At 32.9% G+C, this 20,739-nt stretch overlaps 1 protein-coding gene across 1 annotated transcript in view; it reads right to left on the reverse strand.

The window, feature by feature from the left end:
- The window catches only part of Ankle2 (ankyrin repeat and LEM domain-containing protein 2), a 45,541-nt gene extending 29,564 nt beyond the window's left edge, over window positions 1-15,977 (reverse strand). The window contains exons 1-5 of the mRNA XM_075378413.1: window positions 15,779-15,977; window positions 13,500-13,873; window positions 8,975-9,292; window positions 1,539-1,697; window positions 453-640 (exon numbers count right to left, since the gene is read on the reverse strand). Of these exons, the coding sequence (XP_075234528.1) occupies window positions 453-640; window positions 1,539-1,697; window positions 8,975-9,292; window positions 13,500-13,873; window positions 15,779-15,974 (1,235 nt within the window). The 5' untranslated portion in view covers window positions 15,975-15,977. The remainder of the gene's footprint in view (window positions 1-452; window positions 641-1,538; window positions 1,698-8,974; window positions 9,293-13,499; window positions 13,874-15,778) is intronic.
- Between the last annotated feature and the right edge of the window lie 4,762 nt (window positions 15,978-20,739).

A 20,739-nucleotide genomic window follows, 5' to 3' on the forward strand; every position in this document is an offset into this window, starting at 1 on the left:
TTTTTGTTTTCATTTACTATTACTGAAATATATATATATTTTTAAATTATAAAAAGTCTACTTTAAAATGATTGAACATATATTTTTACTTTTAATATGGTTTGTACTGAAAGATTTTTATTATTTATAAAATCAATTTTTTACTTTTTTCTTTGTTTTTTCTTCCTCACTTCATCAGATATCGCTGCTTAATCATAAAGTCTTTTGAGAACTGATAGTTAATTTTATTAGCGACTGAGAAAGTAAACATATCACTCAGATATTTTTAATATTTTAAATTACATTTTTAATGTAATTCCAATAAATATATTCACATGAAGTAGAAATCTCAAGTAAAAACAAAGCAGCAAGTGAAAAAATTATTTTTATAAATAATATTTGAGGATTATTGATATATGTATTTGTATTACTGTTAAGAAAATAAACAACAGCAACAATATATTTCAAAATACCTCCCGACTCTTTCTAGACCCTTATCAGTATCTTGTAACATTGTTTTTAAGAGAGCTGGAACTTGTGTTTTAGAATCACGAGGTGGAGTTTTCCATTTTCTTCTAAAAGCACGTGCTTCATCTAGAGGCATTGGACCTGCTACACCTTGCACTTCTAATACAGGACTCATAACATCCCCACTAAGATTCTGAAGAAATAAAAAACAAACAGGTTTAGTAAATAAAAAATGTCTGATACATAACCGATTGAAAATAAAAATAATATATATAAATTAAAATACCAATAACTTGGAAAGAAAAAATCTATTAAAATAACTACAGAGATATAGAACATTAACTTTAAAATATTTATTTTTTAGCTTTTTAAATTCAGATAGTTATTAAGCAATAAGGCTTAACAAGAATTACAAAAAGAAATCATGTTTTAAGGTTTTCCTAAACTTGATTTGCAAAATCTATAACTTACAATACTTCTTTAATGATTACTCAAATAAAAAATACAATTACAAAAAAGAAGGAAAATCTCAAGCTAATTTTTAACATGTTTCGCAAATATTACAACTGGAAATAGTTAAAAAATTCAAACAATTAGATTCATATAAAGAATTTTTCTTGAGAAATATTTGTTTGTACTTAAAATATTATTGTGTGGACTACTGTTTATATGAAAAAAAAAAGAAAAAGGTAATTCTCTTTAGATCAAATTTCATTACAAAAATAATTTTTTATGCTTATTTTACATCAGAAAATAACAAAATTTACAAAAAAAGTATCATAAATATAATAAAAAAAAGCAAGTGGAAAACAACTCCACCAACCTGTTGAGCTTGTGAACAAAAAAAATTAAAAAACTTACTGGTGGTTTTAATAGAGAAAATGGGTTGCCAATAGTTGGCTTTTCCAGAATGATCTTCAGAACATAATATCAGTACAAAATAATGAATCATACATCTGTCTTTCATCCAGATGGGTTCTGGGTTCAAACTCCAGTTGACATGTTTTTCACACATTATAAAAATTCATAACACAATCATTAAACTTATAAGGTGAATTGTATTTAAAAATGCAAATAAGAAAAAAATTTACCAGTGGTTTTGTTGGAGAGAATGGCTGTCCAATAGTCGGCTGTACAGAAGGATCTTGAGAACGTAAAACCGGTATAAAATATTGATCTTCTAAGAGAAGAGCTATCTTTATATGGGTGTCACCACTATCACCAGAATCAGATACACGACTACATATAATCTAAAGAATAAAACATAAGAAAATCAATTATAATGGAATTAAGACTAAACAATCAAATTTTAATCTAAAAGAATATAATTTATATGATTTTGAAAAATAACAGGAGCTGAAAAAATACTTTAGATGAGAGTAAACTAATAAATAGTTATTAAAATTGGACAGTAAATATTGAATGAATAAAGAGATAAATATGTCAAATAAGAAATTAAATTCTTTAATAAGAAAAACTTAGCATAAAGTAATTTTAAAGGATGAAAACGATTTTTATAAAAGCATGATCAACAACAATAACTAGTACTCATAAAAGGCTTATAAGAAAATCAATTCTTCAGTTTTAAAAGAAATACAAAGATACAAACAATAACACATTTTAATGATTGGCAGGTATAACAGTTAATTGTATATATTAATTTCTCAAACATGGTACCGCTGATATGTTAAATAAATAAATTAATTACTATAATCCACCTCACCACCATGGTGATATGTTCTCTAGATCTTTCGGCTTACTTGGAAGCCATCATAGTTAAAAATTAATGCATTAAAGTCAAAGTTTAAAAACCATAGTTAAAATTTAAAAACAATCATGACTGTCTTTACTGTACCTCCGTTAAAGCCACTACTGGCTAGGAACGGAGGGGGTGGTGTAGCGACCGGACACGCTACGAGGTGGGATCTTCTCCCCTCGGGGGGGGAATCGAGATGTCTTTACTGTAACTCTGGTCCCTTGTGCGCCGAGTTACTAGTGCGATTATTCTTTGTTGTCAGTGTTTCTTGGCTGTCGGTTGAGTATGTACCGCCAACAGTATCGAGGCTAACTGGTTGAAGGTGTATTCGCATTGCACAAATTTTAAGGCCATCATTTGTGTCTTTCTACAGAGTTACAAGCGTAGATTTATTCGGTGCGTACCTGCCTCATCGGGGCGAAAGGGTGGCAGCAATGACTGCTGGTCGTTAGCCCCTGTTACAGGAAAAAGGCTGGCTGTGCCTTTTAGTCCTTCTGCGCTCTTGTCAGAGTGAGGGCCGTAATCTGTGGTTTTTTGTTGTTGTTGTTATCTAGGTACAAAGTGTGACAGGAAAACGTAAGGGTCTCCAACTACCGGTGCTCGCTGCGGGTAGTTGTCACTTGTGGGCTTGCCCAACATAAAACAGTAGGAGGAAGACAGCGAGAATAGTTAATCTGTCAGGTAGCGGTAGGGAATCCGCCGTGCTGTGCAGGAGGTCATTAGATAGTGTCTTCATATGGCAGGCCTCTGACACGCATCATGTCGTTGTCAAGCTTGCTGTGGATGGTGTAGACTTGGTTGTTGTTAGCTCGTACTTTCAGTACAGGGATCCCACTGAACTTCATTTGAAAAGATGGGATAAAATTATCAGGCTGGTAGCGGGTTGTCCTATTCTTATAGGTGTTGATGGAATACCAAATGGCTTCTTTGGCACAGTGGGATCTCGGATGACAGCGGTGAACTTCTGGAGGGTTTCATTGCGCAGCATAATTTTGATGTTCTTAACGTAGCCGGCGAGTTGCCAACCTTCGCCGGTGCAGTTGGTTTGCGGGGGGCCTTTGGTGGCACCACCATTGATGTGACCATGGGTAAGGACATCCCTGGTAGGATTCTTAACTGGTCAGTAGTCGATGACTGCGAAAGCGAACATCGGCTAATTGTTTTTGATTGGCTAGGCGGGCTGCACAATGTCTATAGGGCGGACGTTCCTGTTCAGCAGGGATGTTTCCTGCACAGGCGGACGGATTGGCCCAAGTTTTCTGACATCCTTTTGGCCAAGTTGCGGGTTTTCACCCGCACTCTGGACAATGTCCCATTAGATGACCTTTTCTTTCTTTTTCCTGTTTAGCCTCCGGTAACTACCGTTTAGATAATTCTTCAGAGGATGAATGAGGATGATATGTATGAGTGTAAATGAAGTGTAGTCTTTATACATTCTCAGTTCGACCATTCCTGAGATGTGTGGTTAATTGAAACTCAACCACCAAAGAACATCGGTATCCACGATCTAGTATTCAAATCCATGTAAAAATAACTGGCTTTACTAGGACTTGAACGCTGTAACTCTCGACTTCCAAATCAGCTGATTTGGGAAGACGCGTTAACCACTAGACCAACCCGGTGGGTTCCCATTAGATGACTTGGCAGAGACTTTCTCATCGGTGGTAGTTGAAGCCGCTGAACTCTCTATCCCCCGGAGCACGGGTCGAGAGAGAGTAGCTGGTTGGTGGACTTGGGACTTGACTGCGGTAAAGCAGGCTGTGAACTGACTCAGGAGAGCCGCACAGCGTGCGCATGATCCTGATCGGCGTGCAGTACTGTTTGCGGAGTACCGTCAGAAGAGGACCGAGTATTTTCACAGAATTAGGTCTTCTAAGCGGGATTCCTGATGCTCTTTTGTTCAAGAGCAGGGGAATAAAGACCCTTGGGGTGTTGTGTATAGAGTTATTGGACACAAGCGGAGAAAAGACATTCTTCTGTCGGCTCTCTCGACCCGAGATGGCGTTGTAATAGACAAAGATCGTGTCCTAACTCATCTTATGGACGATCTTCTTCCAGATGATACCGAGGTTGGTGAGACCTCGTATCATCAGCGAGTCCGGGAGGAAGTTGCTGGTTTTCACTCCGATGTTGCATCTGCTGAGATCACTGAAGTGGAGGTCCGCCAAGTGATCTGCAGCTTGGCTAAGAATAAGGCCCCCGGATATGATGGTATCACCGTGGAACTCCTTGTTCGCACCCTGCCTGTCATTGTGGTGTATTGACTAGGGTATTCAATAGGTTGCTGTTTGCCAGCGTGCTGGAAACGAGGTATTCTGAAGCTGCTTTTTAAGGGTGGCGACAAGAAGCCCACTGTTAGCTCCTCATACCGTCCTCTGACGCTCTTGCCCGTAGTTGGTAAAGTTTTCGAGAAGGTCCTGTACCTCCGCATTAATGCTAGGTAACTTCTAACCATATGGTGATGGACGATCAGTATGGGTTCCGTCCTGGTAAGGGCACAGAGGACGCGATAATTAAGGTAATGAATTTGGCATTAAGACAGCGAGTGCAAGTATGTGCTCGGTGTCTTCTTGGACATATCTGGAGCGTTCAACAACTTTTGGTGGCCCTCAGCCTTGTTACAGCTGCAAAAGCGTGGCCACAGGGCAGTGTGCTAGGTCCACTCGTTTGGGTCGTTGAGTTCGATTCTCTCATGCGATTGCGGATGCCCGGCGGCTGTCGCATTGTAGCTTATGCCGATGATGTGCTGCTGCTGGTTGAGGGCAATTCGCGTGCCGAGATCGAGCTCAGGGCGACACAAGCATGTAGGGTATTGTGGTTGTGGAGTCTTCAGCATAAGATGGTTTTCAGCACGAAGAAAACCACTATGATGTTCTTGAAGGGCCGGCTCGCTGCTTGTTGCGATGGGCGGCCTTCCAATTAGGTATGTACCAGTTCAGAAATATCTGGGTGTTATCCTTGATGAGAGGCTTCTCTTCAAGGAGCACCTCCAGTTTGTGGCGAAGAAGGCTATAGATGCCTTCTTCGGTGTTCGTAGGGTGATCCATCCCGATTGGGGGTTGAATTACCGTACCATGCGTATTCTTTATAAAGGTGTCTGTGAGGCCATTATACTGTATGCTGCCCCCATCTGGGATCGTTTGCGATTTCAGTGTTATAGGGACATCCTGTTACGAGCCCAGCGTCTTCTGTTATTAGCTGTTATCGGCGGTTACAGGACTGTCTCGCGAGAGGCAGTTACTGTGATCGCTGGCATTAAGCCAGTGGATATTTCGGCTACAGAGCGTAGCCAGCGATTTGTTTCAAAGAAGGCAGGCCTTCTTACCACCGGGCGTATGCGGGAATTGAAGACCAAGGTTTTGATTCTTGGCAAGCTAGGTGGGCTGATTCTTCTATTGGTCGATATACGCATGGTATCTTTCCAAATGTTAGGGACTTGCGTGCAATTAGTTGGGTTTCCCCCAATCGGTATACAACTCAATTTCTGTCGGGACATGGTGCTTTTAGGGACAGTCTAGCGAGGTTCAGGTTGGTTGATTCTGGGTTGTGCCCAGAATGCAGAGTCGATGACACTGTGGACCATGACCTATATATTGTCCCCAGTACGAAGCTGAGCGTACCAGAGTTGGTAGGGAACTTGAGAGAGTGCACTCCTTTTTGGATCTGTAAGTCAACTGGAGGACTCGCCAGTGAGTGGACGATAGTGGCCAACTTCCTGAAATTCCTCGCCCAGTGCAGGGCGGCTGAAGGAATTTAGAGTAGGAACCCAGGTGGCTAGGTTCCGTCTGGGCAGTTGATTGACCGAAGGTAGGCGCTTAGGCAGCGTGCCTTGGTTAGATGTAAGAGGTGTCATTTTGATTTGAGATTAAGCTGTCGGTGGAGTTGCGGCCGCTGCCAACGGGCATGGTTATCCTTGTCCCGGGGGGTGCGGTCGCGCTCCGATGGGGTCATTTTGTGAGCATGCAACACTGTCAGCGGGGTGTCGCTTCGGTGGTATGCAGCGGCGTTTCGACGGCGGTTACGAAAGATGGTAAATGTCACACGGGACTCTGCGATGGAGCTGTGTGGGGGTAGGCGTTTATTCTCCTCTCCCGGGCAGAACGGAGCGGAGTCTGTTAGGTAAAACTCATTTCGAGTAATAAGCGGGATTCTTTAAGGGAACTAGGACTAAATTTCGCTGTGTTTAAACTTTTTAGTGGGAAAGTTTTGTTATAGTGGTTGTTTGCTCGGATCTGAGACATTCAATAAATTGGCTCATTAATAGTTAGGGCTAGGCGCAGGGTCTTGATTCTGCAGTTAAGCTTCTAGCTTAGTTCCTGAGGGTGACGTGGTAGCAGCAGGTGTTTGTTGTCTTCTTTCTTAAGGCATAAACACAAAAACTATCTCGGGGTGAATTTTACTGATGCAGGTGTCCCTTGGGGCATCTGCATCGGTGGCATCTCTGCGGGGCTTGAACTGAAAGCTGTGGTGCGCAATCAGTTTGAGGGCAAGAAGATGTCCTCTATTAAAGCCACTACTGACTTTGAACAGAGGGGGTGGTGTAGCGACCGGTCACGCTACGAGGTGGGATCTTCTCCCCTTCGGGGGGGGGGGGGGGTGTGTGGAATCGAGATGTCTCTACACTACTGGAAGTCTGTCTGCCTCTCCCTAGTGGACCAGACCAGAGTTCATAATTTACCCCAAGCCTGGGGTTTGAACTAAGTTAGTTTACTAAGGGACCTAGGACTAAATTCTGTTGCTGCGATCAACATTTTTGGTGTGTCATTTTGTCTGGTGTATGTTGTGTTTAATTTGTCTCAAATTACAAGACATTCATGAAACTGGCTCGTAAGTAGAACTAGGAGTGGGGTTTGCGCTTCTGCAAGCTTGGTTAGCTAGTTCAGAGGGATATGATGTAGGAGATTCAAGATGTCCGGACGAGGCCTACAGCAAAGGCAAAAGCTGAGTCATTAAATCACTGATGCAGATGTCTACCAAGGCATTTACATCGGTGACATCCCAACAAGGCTGGGCTTATTACTATGAGATATAAAAAGTGAGAGGGCAATAGACGACACCAGTTAAAGCCCAACAGGGCTGTGAATGGGGGGGGGGGGGTTTGGTTGAAATGTCACTAGGTGGGTGTCTTCCCCTAAGGGGTTGGGAAGTCTCTACTCTACTCTATACTCTATAGAGTATACTAGTAGGACTGGGCAAGCTGTGTTTTTAAGTTAAGACTTGTTAAGAATAAAAAGTCTATATACTTGAGTAAAAAGATGGTGCTTGTGTAGCTCAGTTGTTTTAGTCAATAGTCAGCTAATAGCAACAACACTTTAGTCATTCGGTGGGTTATATTCACCCATTTATAATGTGTGCCTAAATTTGTGATCCACTAAATATGAAGTACAAGGAGTAATCTAATTTTTGATGACAAAAAACAATTCTGCATTTGAAATTCTCAGGAAAATTTGTAACATTTATGGGCCAAATATTAGTGACTCTAAAATAAGACAGTGGTGCCCTTCATTTTGAGAAATGTGAACAAACAATCATGAAGAACATTGGGACCTGTGATGACAGATGATCAATCTCATTTCAATTAAGCCATGCATCACAATTATCTTTAATGTTTCCTGATCTTTAATTTATGATGTTTTGACTGAAAAATTGGGCTATAAAAAATTGTCAGATGGTTGCCCAAAATGTTAACCAAGCTGTGTCAAGGTTATCAAAAATTCATTCACTTCAAGGGAGTGCTGTGGAGTCCGTATGAGAAAGTAGAAAAGAAAAACCAAATGGTTTTTATTCCAGATTTCTGAATGTGTAGCAGGCCAGCATTCTGCCAACAGTAAACAAAATTAAGTTGTCAAATTACCTTGTATCAAGTACTTGAGTACATGTGAACCAATATGAGTTTCAATATCAGTACAACTTCATTGCATAATAGATTGCAATGAAGTGTGAAATATAACTGACAAAAACACACATTAGGGTTACTATGCTAGATTACTAACTCATTTTTCTATTTAATTCAATTTTATTAATGACTTAATTTTTCTGAATTTAAAAAAATATATTTTACTGTCAACAACACTAAAGACTGATACACTAAGATTATGTCTGTTGATAATGCTTAATTTCTTTCCAAATTTTAATTTACAAATAAATTGTTAGCAGCAAACGCAAAAATGTTCTTAAGTTTTTCAAATTTATTTAATTTACTTATTATAAAACTTAATCAGATTTATCTTTAAATTAGGATTCTCCACGGTTAAATATCGCTCAATGAATTTTTCCTACTGTTGAAATAAATTCTGGTAAACATTTAATGTAACTGTCAGCAGGTTTCATAGCAATTTTTCTTAAATTTTCTTAGATCTCATTTACTATCTGGAAACGTAAGTTGTCCTTTCATGGCATTTTATTCTTTAGAAACAGAAAGAAGTTCACATGTGTATAGTCAGACAATCGGGGGACTGGAATACAGCAACAATTGTGGTTCAAAATATTCTTAAGTAAGGAATGCTGAGTGCATGGGAACGTTATGTCACGGTACAGCATCCATGTTGGCTCATGTATCATCAGGCTTCTTCTTTCTCAATGTGTCATTATTTTTGCCTGCATTACTTCCAAATGAAACTCTAAAATAAGTGGAAAAGTAAAGTATCAATACTTTGGTGCAATATTTTAAATGATTGCTTTCTTCCACAAAAACATTACAAAGAATAGAACAAAAAAAAAACTATGCAGTGAATGTGGCTAATGTAAAATTAATTGTTATATTAAACTTACATCTTTTGGTGCATGTCCGTACTTATTTAACATTGTTTTATCGCACTGAGAAAAAGCTACAAGTACTTGAACTACATCTACTGATCCATGTTTTACAGCAAAGTGAAGCGGTGTTTCATTGCAACCTTTATCTGGAGTGTTTAAATATAAATCTAATAAAACGTTACATCTATCTTGTGCTGCTTCAATACTTTCACTATTATCTCCATAAAGTCTTCTAATAAAATCAACATCCGATATGGTTTTTAAAATCAGTGCACATATGGCTCCTTTGTTGTTTTTGGCACAAATATGTAAAGCATTATAACGTGATCCTTCCTGTAAAATAATTAACAATTTAGAATAAGCAACCTTAAAGTAAAATAAAACAAAGTATTGCATAAATTTCCCGGCTACGCCAATCAAAAAGTAGTTTTGTAAAATAAAAGATTCTATAAATTTGTAAAAAAAATAATAAAACAAAGTTGTAAAAAAATAAGATCATAAAAATCTATGAAATTGTAAAACAAAATAGCCTTAAATGTTCTTATATAATGTTGCTGTATTAAAAATATTCTTATAATAACTATAATATTCACCAAAAATTAGTTTTATAAATACTGAAATTGAAAAATCTGATGCGGACACCACATGACTTCCTTGTATGCCTATTAAGTTACATATACACATATTTTTAGAATGAAAAGTACATAAAATTTTATTTTGTTATAAATTCTGATATTTTACTTTTTTTTTCTATTGTTATTGGATTATTATTAATTGCAATTTTTTTTACAATCATAGGTTACTAATTTATTAATAAATCAATATATTTAAATTAAAAAAAAAAATTAAAAAAGGAGATGAAGTTGAATTTGAACCAATGTGCCTTCCCCTTGTAACATCCAAATATTTCATTAATTAAAATTTTATTTGGCTACAACTCTGGAACCAAAGAAAATAAGTACAATTTATGATGTTTTGTTGAAAAGCTCTCAATCAAAAAAAATGTCTAAATTACAATTTTTTTTTGCATTTTGGGCTTTGTTGGACACTTATGGTGCAGTCAATTGCAATCAAAAGGGTATATGCACAACTAGATGTTACAACAGTCCTAAATCCAAAATTTCAACATTCTACGGCTAATCATTTTTGAGTTATGCAAGATACATATGTACAGATGTCATGTCGAAACCAATCAAAATGGATATTTTCGTTGAAATCTGAAAACCAAAATTTTTCGTGATCACAATACTTCCCCTTTACTCTGTACAAGGAAGTAAAAAATTAAAAAAAGTTTTTCTGAATTTTTTAAAATCTAGGAGTCCAAGTATCAAGTATCAATAATTCTTCTTTTTTCATTGGCTATGATAATTACCAAAATAAGATTCAATATCAAAATAACCAACTTTCAAATAAAATTATTTGATTTAGGGGCTTCATTACTCTGGGGGTAAAATCCATTTATAAAGAATAGATCCCAAACAAAAAAGATTAAAAAAAATAATTTTAAAATATTGAACACAAATAAAAATAATAAAAAATTTTAATGAAGATAATGGAAAAAGTTGCCTTTTCTTTTTGGGTCTGGAATGTAATAAAGGTGCCAAAGCGACTTTCATTTTAATAACCCTGTAAATGATAAGAAAAAAAAACTTTTTTTTTTTTTTTTTTAATAATAAAAATTAAGAATTGAGACAAAAAAAACAAATATATATTTTTTAGAGGTAGAAAATAAATTTAAGAAAATATTCTAAAAATATTCATATATAAATTAAGCTTAATAAATTTGCTTAATTAATTTTGTTTTTTTTTGTAAATCTAACACTTCAACAGAGGTTAAAATAAAAAAAAGGAAAATTTTCAAAAGTAACTTTTGTGTTTAAGGTGTGTGGGATTTATAATTTTAAAAAATTGTGGATGTTTCCTGATAGCTCTGTAAATGATGTATAAACTTTCAGAAAATGTTTTAAAATTATTAAAACTGAAGGATGATAGAGAAAAAGAACAAGAAACATATATTTCAAAATTAAAATATATGTTTAAAATTAAGAGGTGGAGGATTTTTTTGAAAATTGTTTTTTGGATTATTTATATATGCATTATAGGTAACAATTTGCTTTAATAAAAATGCTTCTAAAGAAAATCGAATCTGGTTTTTTTGTAATATCTCCCTTAAAATATTTTGGAAAACAATTAATACAATCAATGCCCTATGTACAGAAATATTTGAACCAAATTTGAAGAAAATCAGTTTAGTCAATCCTGAGATTTTAGTCCAAAAGCAGTGCAACACACATTTACACATATGTAGATGAACTAACTGGATTCTAAAACTTAAAGATTTGTAAAAAACCCGATACTCTATTTTTGCCATGATTTGTTTACCATACTTTCCCCTTTAATATAGTTAACCTTATTACAGCCTTTAATAGAGCTAGAATTCACAGGGAAAGTAAAATTATATTTTCTATTCATACATAAGGATGTAACATGGTTGAAAATGAAAGGTGGTCATTCACGATTATTGTATACAAATTTCAACTACAAATCTGGTATCATAAAGAAATCGAAATGATTAACATTAGGCTTAGTGATGTGATATATCTCGCTCATTTTTACAATCAATATTATTTTAATATCAAATTTAACCGTTGTGCAACAGGAAAAGAGTTAAAAAAATATGGAGTCTAATTTTCATGAGTTACATTTTTCACTGAACAATAAAAATTATTTCTTAAGTAACCTTCCTTATTGTACTAAATTTTACAAGCATATGAAACATTATAGCAGCAATACAAAAGTGAAGTTAAATAAAGAATCATTTTTTTTCTCTACATTTTTCTTTGGTGATTTATTACTTTCTTTAAATTATCCATCTACTGAAATCGGTTATTGAAAATGAAATGTTGTCATCTCAAATTGAAAGATAATACATCCCAATTCATTTTTTAAATATCTATATATATATATATATATATATATATATATATATATATATAGATATTTAAATTAAAATATATAAGAGAAGAATTGTTCAGACAAGCTGAGATAACTTTTTTGTGATTTTTACACCTCTACTAAAATATCTTAAATTTAATTTTATCACATTTTATTTCATTTGTCATCCCATGTAAGAAGGAACCTTACTGACAAAAACATGCAAGACTGGATATTTAATCTGAAATCAATTTTTTTTTGCATCAAAAAAGGAATTTAAAAAACTTTAGAAAGCCTACATTAAAAATTAAAAAATAAATATATTTACAATATCATCCTTTTAATTTTGATTTTTTGAAGTTGATGGATTAACACAGATCAGTGGATTAAATTGAGAAATAAGAAAGATTTTTACTTAGAAATTGTAGCTTTTTTATTTTTGCACAGACTTTATCAAACACTACTTCACATTTTACTTTTTAATGTTTTTTTTTTAATTTTTTATTTATTGGTTTTATTTTTAATTAAATGAGGATAGGACAACAAAAAATAAAACTCAAATGAAAAAAGCAGTTAAAAAATGACATTGTGTTGTATAACAGTATGCTAATAATAATCCAATAGTAAACAAAATTATAAACAAAAACTGAAAAAAACTTTTTCAAATTGACTTTGCATATGACAAAGTGGTCTCAGCCATTCATCTGGCTGACCTTAGTTTGAAACCCAGTCAGATATTACATTTTTCCCATTTCATATTACCAACACAACGTTCAAGATTGTGTAGTGAAAAAGACCCTTTTGGTGAAGAGTAATGCTTGAATATATAAACATCCTGACTCCATAGGAGAAGACATCCGTCTTGTGACAATTCCAGTTGCCAAATTACCCCCTCCAGTTCTAGCCCTAATGGGCTTTAGCAGAGTTTATCTTTTAGATCCTCTAAATCTGATGACACAACAAAATCATCAGTTTGGACTGCGTCAGGATGCTACCGATGCAAATGCCTTGGCAGACATTTCCATCAGTGCATTTATGTAACTTTATTTATAATAAAGACCATACTTTATTGGTTGAACCATGAACACCTACCATAACTTATAACCCTCAACTATCAAATTAACTGATTCGCAGAAACGCAATCCCCATGCCTTCCTGTAACATCAAAGGTTTCACACAAAAACTCTTCCTATATCTAACTTCAATTAGACTATGCACTCAGATCATTTCTTAACTGGGACTTTAAACAGAAAAAATACCCTCATATTAAAAAAAGTTGATTGCAACAATGACAATTTCATCCTGCAATCCAATTTACTCAAAGCCCTGTTCATTTACTTAAAAATCGAAAAATAGATTTGCAAATTTAATAAGCCTCTAATGAAAACAACATACCTTACTCTCTCTACCCTGGCCTGCTTTTGGGAGTGAGGTCAATGCCTAATACATCAGATGATTAGAAAACCTCCTCCTTTTTAATCTATTTTAAAGTTTAATAAAGTAAAACAAATTTTATACGCAGGCCAATATCTTAATTACATAATATGCTTTTTAATACAACAATAAAATTAAAACTTACAATAAGTAAAATTAAAAAAATACTGACATGTAAAATGGCTGGTGTATCACCACTACTAACTAAATATCTTGGATTTTCCCAAACAGTCTTTTCAACACATTGTATATCGCCACTTTCTATAGATTTTCTTAATCGTACTAAATCTTGACTTTTAGGTCCTTTGAATGGAGATGGTTTCTCTCCAACAGACAAAGGTAATGTTTCAGTAACCGGTGACTGATCTTCATTTAGATTACTGGCAGAACTTTGCACTGGTTGAGCAATTGATGTTAGACCTACTCCATTGACAGTAAATTGTGTCGCTTCAGCCAATGAATTAAATGCTTTAAATCTTGCTCGTTTATATTTTTTAACTAATTTTAACGCTTCCATTTTATCTTCAAAAACTGATGATGAACAATCTGAAATTTTAAATAAATTTTTTTGTTGAAATTACGAAAGCAAAGCAAAACAAAAAATTTTAATTCAAACATTGTTTTACATTTTATAGTAAGCATTCTTATCTCACAACAACTTTTAATATTCTTATATGTAAAAATTGAAAAGTGATTGATAAAAAGTGTGCCTCTTTTGCAGTCTTTAATAGTAAATAAAAACATGAAATCCTCAGAGTGAATTTTAAATAATAATAGCCTAATAGATTAAAATTTTGCTCACAATGTAAGGTTAAACAGAATTTTATAACAAATTTCTTATTTAAGATTAGAAACTGGCTATATATTGTATTTAAAATAATTAAAAGTAATTAATAAGTGATACATCCACCTTACCAGCAAATAACTTTCAAGTCCTTGAGATCTTTTGGTTTTTCAAACCATCATCAGGAGTTAAAATATTACAATTAAGTCAAAAGTTAAAATACATACATAATCATGACTGCATGTTAACATTAACTGAAGAGAATATATACTCTAGTGGATTGAAATGCAATTAAAAGGAAAACCATGCTATCAAAAATGATATTTTAGTTATGATTATTTCTTTTTGTTTGTATTTAGTACTTGTTTAAATAATTTATCTTTTTTAAAATATTTCTATTCATTAAATAGATTTTTTTGGTTACTATATACGTGGAGTTTCTCTAAATTATGCGTATTAAAATGATTGTAAGAAATCTACAATTATTTATTTATATCTATGTAGTTTATTAATAAATAATCTGTAGAACCATTAAATCGCTTAGTAAAAAATTAATTAATTTACTAGTGGTGGTGCTTTCACAATGTTGAAGTGCAACTTCAGCTAACATAATAATTTTTTTACATTATATAATTAAATACTAGCAAATTATTACAATGAGCCAGTTTTAAAATGTTAAAACTGTGACTGTTTGCTTCAATAGAAAACATATTTAATCACATTAAAAAATCATAGTTCTAAAATTTAAAAACTACTTTAATAACCAGCTTACATTTAAGTCGTATTACAAATATCAAAGTTTTAATTTTAAAAATGTAAGTGGTGCTTTTAAAAGGCGTCTATTAATTTATTATATAATTTAAAGTGTTTGGGTGAAAATGCTTTGCAATAATATGAAAATAACTACAAACATTATAAACCAAGTGCTTGTTTTATTGGTTGATCGTTTAATAAATAAATAATTTATTCACTTACTAATCAGTATTTTAAAAACATTATATAGCTTGTAATAAATAATTAGTCTGTAAATAATTGTTAAGATGTATTATTAACATAAATTTTTGAATTTCTTCCAAAAAAAGAATTAAAAATTTTCACTTATATTATAGTTTTGCTTATTTAAATTTACGTTCATTTTCTTGATTTGTTACCGACTAAGGCATTACACATGAACAACATAACATGTTTTTAACAAGTCTAAAATATAAACTTATTTAAGCTAAACATTAGTAATATTGCTTAGTTATAATTTAGCATGACTGATCTTAGCAATGTGTGCTATTTCTTCATGTGAAATATTTACTACTATACTGCTTCCGCTTGAAAATAAATAAATTTTTGGTATTTACTCAATCAGGATGCAATTTAGCAAAAAAAATTTAACCTAAGAAAATTAAGGTAAATGAAATTACATAAACTGATTATAGACATGTCTTAAAAAATTCAAATAGGAGTTCCTTTATCCAACTTATAGGAACAAGTTTTTGTGATTACAAATTAAATTAAACATAATTGTATTTTTTACCCACAATTTTGCATTTAAACAATTTTTGTTTCATCTAGATTTTTTTTTATACACAGTAAATCACGATAAAAATATATTTAGTTTTGCTCTAAAATTAGGCATCAAACATCAATCATTATATGAATAAAATAAACACAATTACCATTAACATCAGGTGTAAGAATTTGAGAATCAGCCGGTATGTGAACAGCATAATACACTTGATTTTCATTTTTAATATCGCTATTTGTATTATCACTGCTTAAATCACCAGAAGTCTGACCACTGGCAGAAGTTTTTTGTGATACATCAGCCGATGAGGATTCATCAATACCATGTTTTGTAGAGAGTGGACCCATTTCAATGGACTAAAAAAAATAAAAAATAGAATATAAAATAAAATATATTGCATAAATCAGTATATATTATTAAATAAATACATTTATTTCTATACAAGTTAAAGAACATACAGGCTAAAGATGAAATACTATTACAATATAATCTATTCATTCACTTTATTATAAAAAAAATAACTATGAACATTAAATTAAATGTAATAAGTATGAATGAGTATTAAAACAATATATCTGTTTTCAGTAATGGCAGATTAATAAAAAAAGCAAGTCATAGAGTGGCTTTCTATTACTTTTTTCTCTGAAAAAATATACAATGGCAAATTAGCCATAATAATTATAACAAAATGCAGGTAATGCCAGAATGCCAGGGTTGTTTGATGGTCCGTGCAAAGTCAAGTCAAGATCTGCTAAGATCATACACCAAGTTTCAGACTAATTCATAATTCTACTGTCAGCACAATGACAAAAATTTGAGTCAATCAAATATTGTAATTTGTGAAAAATGGCCAAAAGAAAATCTTGCTTTCTGAAAGCAAAATCACACATGAAACTAATGCCAGAGTGGGATATAGAACAGTTTACATGTGGTCTGACTATTTTTGGTAGTGATCACATAAGCACAAACAGCGCAGAACATTCTGAACAGCCTGTTGAATCGCAGACAATATTGAAAAAAAATCCACGGTATAGTGATGAAAGATAGAAGATTGAAAGTGTGTGAGATCACTAAGCCACAGGTTTCTCAAATAAACAAGTGAATCATATTTTACATGAATATTTACAACTGCAAAAACTGTTTGCAAGATGCATGTAGCATTAGCTTACATTCGATCAACAGCATAATGAATCAACACATCTAAACATGGTTAAGGCTTTTTCAATGTAATAAAGACAAATTTTTGTGCTGTTTCATAACAGGTGATAAAACTTGGGTTACATCTCGACCAACCTAAAATTCAAGAAACGGTCAAAGAAGTGGGTTGCAGTGTGTTCTTACTTCAAAGATGGTGAAAACCAATCTATCACCACAATAGGTGATCATTGTCTTCTAGGATGCTCATGGGGCATAACCTACTTTCAGAAGAAATTAAAATGATAACTCTGCAATATTGTGTACCTTTGCTGGATAGTCTAAATGATGCTATAAAAAAAAAACAACAATCACACTTGTCAAAAAGAAGATTCTACTTCACCAAGACAATGGTCTGACTTTTCTGTGATTGTGGAAGCATAATTGTTTGAATTATGCTAAAACATTCTTCACATTCTCACCAGTCGTAGCACTTTCAAACTGATGAAAATACTGCGTAAATTTCTGTAATTTTGTAGACACAGGTAAAACATACTGTAATAAATGAGCATCAAAAAACTTGAAAGATAATTATAATGAGAAATATAAGATTTTTACTGAAAAATTCTGTCTTTTTTATTTTTGTACAGACTTATCAAACTCCCCATGTATTCAATCCCACAAGTGACATATTTACTCTTCACACAATAGACTGGCTGTCTAGTAAAATTCATTACTATCAAGAAAAGAAAGCACTCTGGCAGGTTTCACTTTGTCTCATGCTTTATAAATGATTTGCTATTTTAAATATTAAAAAAAAAATAGATTCTATTACACAATTCATTAACAATAAAAAGGCAGTACTTGTACATAAATATAAATATACTTTCCTTACAATAAAATATATTAGAAATTATTTACCTATTGAAAAAAGTAACTTTTTTAATTTTATTATAATGTAGATTACACGTTATACAGATTTACTATTTGAATTGAACTCAGTCTAATTCCAGGGAAACAATAAATTTCCATACATGATATAAGAAAAGACAAATGGAATAATATTTGCATTATCTTTTTATTTAATAACATACAGATATTTGATTTAACTCTACAATTTTTTTTTTTAATTTTGTTGTTGGTTTTGGTTTGGTTTTTAATTTCTGCAAAAGTTGGCTGTTTTAGAACATAACAGTAAAAATTACTTTAAAAATTAATGAAATATTTAATCTTTTAAATAATTGCATCATACATTTAAATAAGAGCATAATTTTATTTTAGTAGGTGTATAGATGTATATTACATTACTGAAAATATTATAACTCAAGTTTATTTTTGAATCAAAAGAAAAAAAAATAGTTTTTCTTTCTAAAATATTTTTGCTTAGTTCTCCCTTATGTGGCTATCTTCAAAATATTACAAAACCATAATGCAAAAACAACATTTTTTATGCTGTTTTCATATAATACATGCTTTTTTAAAACAATAGAAACAAATTTTTATAAAAGAGAAACAAAACAACTGGGTAGTAATTACCTGCGGTGACTATTAAAAAGCATAACATCAAAAATGATTGACACATTAAAGAAAGGAAAGAATGTAAATACTCAACAAGCACCAAAATACAATCAAATTATAAATAAGATCAGCAAATTGAAATATGATAATATTGATTATTGTGGCTACAAAAAATATGTATCGGTTGTTTTTCTGATAGTCATTTCAGAAAACTAAACCTAATAAAAAACTGGTAACTTCCATTCCTGTGGTTAGTTAAGCCCCAGATTTATGAATATTCCAGGATAACCAGACGTTATGGATCAGAAATTTTAAATACTATTATTAATACAAAATAAATTCAATACTTATTGCATTTTTCTGATAATATTGAATTACAAGGAAGAAATAACATTTCATTAAAAAGAACATCCCAACCCTGTAGGGGAAGATACCTGCCTTGTGACGCTTCTGGTCGCCACCCCCCTCCGTTCATAGCCCTGATGGGCTTTAATGGGAGCATTATAACATCTCGATTCCCCCCTGAGGGGAGAAGATCCCGCCTCGTGGCGTGTCCGGTCACTACACCACCCCCTCCGTTCCTAGCCAGTAGTAGCTTTAACAGAGGACATCTTCTCGCCCTCAAACTGATCACATACCACAGCATTCAGTTCAGGCCCTGCAGAGATGCCCCGACGGACATCTGCATCGGTAAATTCACCCCGAGATAGTTTTCAGTTTATGCCTTCAGAAGAAGACAACGGACACCTGCAGCTACCACGTTGCCCTCAGGAACTAAGCTAGAAGTCTAACCACGGATTGAAAACCCTGCACCTAGTTCTAACCATTTAATGAGCCAATTTCATTGAATGTCTCAGATTCGAGGCAAACTAAACCACTACAACAACTTTCCCACTGAAAGTGTTAATCGCAATGAAATTTGGTCGTAGTTCCCTTAAAGAACCCCGCTAACATTAAACTCATCATGAGTGCAAAGCTAACGGACTCCGTTTCAGTCTACCGGGGAGAGGAGAATTAACGCCTACTCCCACTCAGCTCCATCGCAGAGTCCCGCGTGACATTCACTTTCTTCCAGTAACCGCCATCGAAACCGCCGGGAGGATTATAACACCGTAATTTTGCTTTAATTGGATAAGAAATTTTCTAATTACAAATTTTTTAACAAATGAATCAAATAATGGGATCTTGTTAAACAGCCAACCAGGATGCTGGGATCTAGTATCATTTAAGTTTTTTCTATGAAGCCACTGGAGCCTATCAGATGCATCCAAGAAATATTAAAGGCTTAAATAGAGAATCATTACAAAGTAATCAACCACACAAATGCGATAAAATTACAAAATAAATTTACCAACATACTCAGAAATAATAGAATAGAAATGAAATGTGTTTACAAATCTAAAAGGAATATTTTAAACATAATGAAAAGCATAAAAAGTAAATAATCAATACAATTAAACTTCTTTTTATAGACACCTCCCGTGAATAAAAACTCTCTTATATAATTTTTAACCAATAATTTTTTATACATTGTGTTCTCCTTATCACTTTCTTGAGTAGACATGGACATAACAATTAAAGAAATTTTGTGAAATCAATCTCTCCATCTGAAATAAAATACTAACCAAATGAACTATTTTTGGGATAAATTATTTATATGTACTCAAAATGTAATAAAATATATATTTTCATATTCAATATAATGAGAGAGATAATTAACTTACTTCTGTTTAGGATTGCACCATTTCTTTTTTTAATGAAAGTGACTTCAATATAAAGTTTCACAAACAATTCAAACACAAGGAGTGTTTACAATACTGTATTACTTTATTTACAATATAAGTATTTCTAAATGTTGAAGATTCTAAAATACTTCTCGGTGTTTTTTGATACCCTCAAAATATGTCTGATTACTAATTTTTCTATAAAATAGTCTTACATAAATGTCATTTTATTTTACAATATTACTTTTTTATTTGTTAAGAAAACTTTGAGTATGTACAGTTTTCAACTGAATTGATAAACCGAACTCAGTAGGATCTTGGTGTTGTAGTGGAAAAGTAGTTAAAGCAAGTTTTTTGGAGGGCCATGTCCATTAAACATTTATTAAGGAATATATAGAGCTTTAATTAAAATTATTTATCAGTACTATACTGTTCTTTTCTACAAAAAGAACTCTCAAAATTAGTCCATGAAAAGTTCCAAATCACAACTGTCTCCTCTTTCTTTTAATTGCATGTGTATACACACACCAAAGAAAACATTCCATTGAACAGTATTGGTACATTCCTATTAAATAAAATTTAACATCATAGTACTTTATAACAGAGTAGAGCAACGGTATATGTTGAGCAATAACTATTAAACTAATATTAGAATTTGAAAAAAAATGTTTGTTTTAAAGTAATACATTTGTAATCCTCTCTCTTTCTTGATTTTTTTGAAATGGATTATTTTAAA

Source organism: Lycorma delicatula, chromosome 11 (assembly GCF_047948215.1).
Source record: "Lycorma delicatula isolate Av1 chromosome 11, ASM4794821v1, whole genome shotgun sequence".
NCBI classification, from domain to species: domain Eukaryota; kingdom Metazoa; phylum Arthropoda; class Insecta; order Hemiptera; family Fulgoridae; genus Lycorma; species Lycorma delicatula.